The 6,078-nt window shown below is 44.2% G+C and overlaps 1 protein-coding gene across 3 annotated transcripts in view; it reads left to right on the top strand.

Moving 5' to 3' along the window:
• Positions 1 to 6,078, top strand: part of fancc (FA complementation group C) — a 43,992-nt gene that overhangs the window by 2,498 nt on the left and 35,416 nt on the right. The window contains exons 2-3 of one of the 3 annotated variants that reach the window (XM_071402650.1): positions 805 to 893; positions 1,807 to 2,026. In XM_071402650.1, the coding sequence (XP_071258751.1) occupies positions 1,847 to 2,026 (180 nt within the window). In that variant the 5' untranslated portion in view covers positions 805 to 893; positions 1,807 to 1,846. The remainder of the gene's footprint in view (positions 1 to 804; positions 894 to 1,806; positions 2,027 to 6,078) is intronic. The other 2 variants (XM_071402651.1, XM_071402652.1) reach the window with 2 other exon arrangements.

Here is a 6,078-nt window from a genome sequence, read left to right as displayed (position 1 = left end):
TCGAACCAGCAACCTTTTGGTTACTGGCCCAACGCTTTTAACCGCTAGGCTACCTGCCGCCCCCTCAGTTATAATTTGAAGGTAGGAAACTATAAGAAAGAAACTACAGATGATCAACCTAGTCTAGGCTAACTCCTGATGAAACCTGATGGATGCTAGGCTTTCTATATGGGGGAAGACTCAGTATAGCCTATTGGAGAACTGATCTTTTATTATTTTGAAATAACGTCAACAATTTAAGAATTGGAACGGTAAACTTTCCTTTACCCAAAGTCCACAAACATATCTTAGAAAAAGTATTTTACAACAATATTGACTCAGTCGCATCTTATTTCACGCTCTAAATGCATTTTGGACGAAGCGTGTGTGTGTGTGAGCCAGTTTGGTATGCAGCATGCTACTATACTCAACCTCTTGTGCATTGAAAGCTGTGCTCCCATCACAGGTCAACAAGAGGCGTTTGTTCTTAATTTGGTTGTACTTTTTTTTTCTTTTAAACAAGTAATTATATATTCACATCGCTGAGCCATAGGGGCTTTCCAGCAGAGATGATGGCAAGACATTAAACAAGTGGTGTGTAACGAGGTGGTCGTAAAACACAACCCGTGGTGTCCCTCACAGACCTGTCATTATAGCTAAAAACAACAATAACACACGCCTGCCAGCTCCGGACACACACACTCTGTTCTCAGGCTACACACAAGCACATACACACCTAACACACACACACACACACCGTCACGACCCCCCACCAGTTTATCCTCATCATCATAAAAGGTGAAGAATGTGTGGTTTATTTCTCAGTAGGGTTCGATGAGAGACAAGGAAGAGATGGAGAGAGAGGAGAGAGATGGTGTTTCGGTCTAAGACGGCCCAGCACTTCCCTCCTTGCTGTAAGTTCAACTGTATTTGCCATTTACAGTACATGGGCCTACATCTGTGATACAAGCATGTGTTCTGAGATTCTCCATACAGCATGCTTTTAATTCACTTCTAGGTTTAATCTGTTTCTGTGAAACCAGCCCTAAGAGTCAGGGGCGACACGTAGCCTAGTGGTTAGAGCGTTGGGCCAGTGCCCGAAAGGTTGGTGGATCGAATCCCCGAGCCGACAGGGTAAAAATAGGTTGTTCTGCCCTTGAGCAAGGCAGTTAACCCTTCTGTTCCTAGGCCGTCATTGTAAATAAGAATTTGCTCTTAACTGACTTGCCTAGTTAAATAAAGGTTAAATAAAAAGAGTTGGGCTACTTTAAAAAAGGGCCTTGTTCTCTACATCCTTGATGAGGTTGGGGAGTTGAGGCTTGAGTCCTTTAAACCACTACCCTGGTGTTGTGTATGTCTGTTTCTTCTGGCTGCTCTAATGGAATACAGGGTGAGTCCTTTAAACCACTACCCTGGTGTTGTGTATGTCTGTTTCTTCTGGCTGCTCTAATGGAATACAGGGTGAGGACAAATTCACTTTGTCCCAGATGGGCCATATGTTTGAAGAGCCTTGTTGTGATTTCTACTGCTACTGTCACTTTGCAACACCCACAAAACATGTTATTGTTCTACTTCAGCCCTCCATGCCTCTGGAGAAGGTTTGCACTATTCTGGTAACTTTCCCAAAATCCCCAGCTTTTCCAGAAATCCCGGATAGAATACTCCTGGAATCGGTAGGAAGTACGGGAATCCGCCATCTGGGATTTCTGAAAAACCTGAAAATGTGGGAATTTTGGAACCCTACTTTGGATCCCTTGTCCTGCTAGGAGAAGGAATAGTGTTCCCTGAGCCGTGTATCATATTTGTCTGTTTGTTTGTCTTCCATAGACCCTGCTCTGCAACAGGCTGCCCCAGCCCCAATAGCACCATGTCCCAGGCCCAGACGGGATCCATGGCTGGCCTAACGCCCCAGGAGGTAGCCTTCTGGTTAGGAAAGGCAGTGGAGTGGGGCCAGACTGAGAGCCCAGACACCCAGAGAGACACCTGCCTCCACCTGGGCCCTCTCAGGACCTTCCTCCAGCTCCTCCTCACACACATACACACACGGGTAAGTGGACAGTGCCCTGCCCCATCCCAAATAACCCAACACCCATTTTTCTGGCCCCTTCTCCTGTCTGCTAGCATATTTGAATGTATCAGATAGGTGGATCATATTGCTAAGCTACTGTACACCTAGAGGTTCCTGTAGATCTGCTAACCATTGAATGGGTAGGAGAAGAGGAACGGGTAGTTTCTGGACCGGATCAGGGGCTGTATGTTTTAAGCTTCTCAAAATAAGAGTGCTGATCTAGGATCAGGTGCCCGTCCCCTGTCCACTTAATCTCATTCATTGTGATCTAAAAGGCTAAGCTGATCCTAAGTCAGCACCAACTCTGAAAGGTTTGGAAGAGTTGTGGACTGTGAGTGTGTAAGAACAGACTCCCTGACAGAACACCCAGGCTCATCCAGTTAATTAGTGCAGTTCATCAATTAGGCTGATCCATTAAGAGCTCGGTTGAAGCACTATGCTACTGTAAACATTGTCAGGCTCACCCCCCCCCACCCTCCACACACACCTGAGGTCTCCCTCTCTAACACTGGCTGGTCTGTGTGACTAGTTGGCAGTGCTGCAATGTTGAGTTAGCCAGCTAATAGTTGTCAGGGGACTGCCAACGCTAACCTAATGTATCCCTGCATCAAGTGTACCAGATTTTGGAGAGGGGGGAGCGACTCTGTGAGGATCCAGTGTTAGAGGTGCTGTACCTTCCAACCAACCATCTCGCTCTTTTTCTCACTATCCTTTTTCTCTCTTTTCACTCTTTCTATTTCCTGTCTTTTCTCTTTTCTCTCTTTTCTCTCTTTTCTCTCTTTTCTCTCTCTCTCTCTCTCTCTCTCTCTCTCTCTCTCTCTCTCTCTCTCTCTCTCTCTCTCTCTCTCTCTCTATTTTCTCTCTCTCTCTCTCTCTCTCTCTCTCTCTATTTTCTCTCTCTCTCTCTCTCTCTCTCTATTTTCTCTCTCTCTCTCTCTCTCTCTATTTTCTCTCTCTCTCTCTCTCTCTCTCTATTTTCTCTCTCTCTCTATTTTCTCTCTATTTTCTCTCTCTGCTTTGGTCATATGACATGAAAATAGGGCTCTTTGTCCATGCACACCAGTGGTGGGTTTGGTGTCGAAATGAGAATGCATAAGCAGAAAATAAATCCATAGCTACTGTGAAATATGGTGGTGGATCTTTGATGTGGGGCTATTTTGCTTCCACTAGTCCTGTGGCCTTTGTATAGGGTGTCATGATCTTTACCCAGTACCAGGACATTTTAGCCCAAAACCTGGTTGCCTCTGCCAGGAAGCTGGAATTTGGCCACAAGTGGATCTTGCACACATTAAAATCCACAAAGGAATTATTAATTGTCCACAAAATCAACATCAATCTCTGTAGTTGAAACCCATTGAAAACCTATGGTTTGAATCGAAGAGGGCAGTCCAAAAGCACAGACAAAGGATATCAAGGATCTGGAAGGATTCTGTATGGAGGAATGGTCGAAGATCCCTCCCAATGTGCTCTCCAATCTCATAAAACATTTTAGAAAAAGGCTCGGTGCCTTTATCCTTGGAAGATGAGGTATTGAAAACAGGTGTTAATAATGTTGACCCTTTTTTTTTCTTCTCTGAACAATTGTATTATAAAATATATATATATATATTTTTTTGCATACAATAGAGCTCAGTATTTGAATTATTTGTTTTCTACAGTCATTTTTGCTCATCTTTATCAAGGGGTCAATCATTTCAACCCCACTTTATGTCAGCCCCTGGGTGAGAGCATCTGCAATGTGAAAGGGAGGGAGGGAGAGAGTGAATGAGTGTGAAGGAGAGAGGGAAGGATCGCTTAATTGGAGTGAAATCCTTTCCCGGCAGAGGGCTCATAAAAGAGTGGTTAAGTAAAATACTTCTCGGCACCAGTGTTGCCTTCTTTGATGACTAGAAGACTTTATTGTGGCTTTCGCCTCGAGGATGAAAAAATATTCCAATTAATATCCATTTCCTAATTTGCTTTGGGTTAGGACCCTAGGAGCTGTGTGTGTGTTTGGTTTTCCTTCTGGCTGGTGGGGGCCTGCTGGATACACTCCTACACACTCACTTAAGAGTCAGCATCACAAGTCTGTGTGTGCGTGTGCGCATGCATGTGCGAACGAGGTGAGTGTGAGTTGGTGTCTGTGTGTGCGTGACATTGTGTGCATACGTGGAGTATGCAGTTTTAGATACTTACCTATACCACTGACACCTTCCATGGGAATTCATGTCTCCAGTACTGCCCAAGGGAGGCAAGGGTTGCGTCTCAAATGGCACCCTTTTCCCTGTATACAGTAGTGCACTACTTTCAACCAGGGCCCATAGTAGTGCACTATAGATCAGTGGATTGACGTTGCTTTGTCATATCTTTGCCCTGATGACATCGTTGGACAGACAAAGGGTCCCATAAACTCCCTGTGATCACCACGTAATCAGCCTCTTCTGTCCTAGATGTCTGGGTATGCACAGTAGATACAGCATGTCTAAAGCTCGGCTTTTTATGAGGGACGGTATTAGTGTGCCCAGTCACTAACTTGATGCTGATTTGGCTCTGGTAGTTGGTGATAATTATTTTCTGTTGCGATGGCTCGTTCTTTCTTTCTTTGAGGCCTGTATGGTATGTTTCAATAGCCTCAAACTGTAATAAAGATCTTATTGTAAATAAATATTCCTTCTGGGTTGCGTCATACAAGGGGCGCGCACACACACACACACACACACACACACATACACACACACACACACACACACACACACACACACACATACACACACACACACAGGCGTGTCATATTAAACTGAGACCATGTGTTATGTACAGGATTGAAAAGAGTGTGACGCTTTGAGTGTGTTCCAGTGTACAGTACATTGGCAGGGCGAGCACATGTTGAAGTGATGCATAGAGAGGCCATCGAAAAGAAACGCAACAACAGTACCGCCCTGGTTGTGTCACACACACACAAGATGCAAGGTCTACATTTTTAAGAGAGATGCTACATCGTTAACGCCCCGGGTTCCAATGAATGACATCAGGGACTCTGTTCGAGACTGGAGAAATACATACTTCCTTCCTTCCTCTCTACCTTGGGTAATCGTAGGTTGGTAACCTTGCTTTCTCTTATCAAATCAGGTAGAGATCAGTGATTTCTGAACATTCCGTAGCGTCACACCCTTCTGAACAGACCCGTTGTGTCATTGGTCAGTACTAAGCTAGCGACGACTAGCTGCCATTCCCTACAGTGTTCTGCTACAAGCTCTCCGTTTTTAATTGGCCGGAGAGAAATGTTTTAAATGGCCCCTTGTTGCTGTGAGCTGAAGAGTCTTCCACACAGAAACAGATGCTCGCTTAAAAAAGCACACACACACACACACTCACACACTCACGTACAGTTTGTAAGCGGGCAAAGCTGAGCCCCAACACCCCAAACTACCTGGCCCGTCACACCCATCTGTTTTGTGTATCTCTCACACTTCTCAACACATGATGTGTTCTCGCTCTGGGGGAAAATTAAACCCAGGAAATGTTTATGGATAAAATGTGAAAAACAAACTTGTACTAAACTTATGAACGCTTTGTTTTTAGTTTTTTTTTTTAAACTTTAGTTACTTAAGATTGCACAAGTGGGTCCTGGCAATCTGTTTGGGAAACCCTGTCATGGTACTGTATATGCTACAGTACACACTGTAGTTGTGTATGCTACAGTACACACTGTAGTAGTGTATGCTACAGTAAACACTGTAGTTGTGTATGCTACAGTACACACTGTAGTTTTGTATGCTACAGTACACACTGTAGTTTTGTATGCTACAGTACACACTGTAGTTTTGTATGCTACAGTACACACTGTAGTTTTGTATGCTACAGTACACACTGTAGTTTTGTATGCTACAGTACACACTGCAGTTTTGTATGCTACAGTACACACTGTAGTTTTGTATGCTACAGTACACACTGTAGTTTTGTATGCTACAGTACACACTGTAGTTTTGTATGCTACAGTACACACTGTAGTTGTGTATGCTACAGTACACACTGTAGTTGTGTATGCTACA

This window comes from Salvelinus alpinus, chromosome 5 (assembly GCF_045679555.1).
Source record: "Salvelinus alpinus chromosome 5, SLU_Salpinus.1, whole genome shotgun sequence".
NCBI lineage: Eukaryota > Metazoa > Chordata > Actinopteri > Salmoniformes > Salmonidae > Salvelinus > Salvelinus alpinus.
The sequence above is the reverse complement of the archived record's forward strand: the minus strand, read 5'-3'. Positions and strand labels throughout refer to the sequence as shown.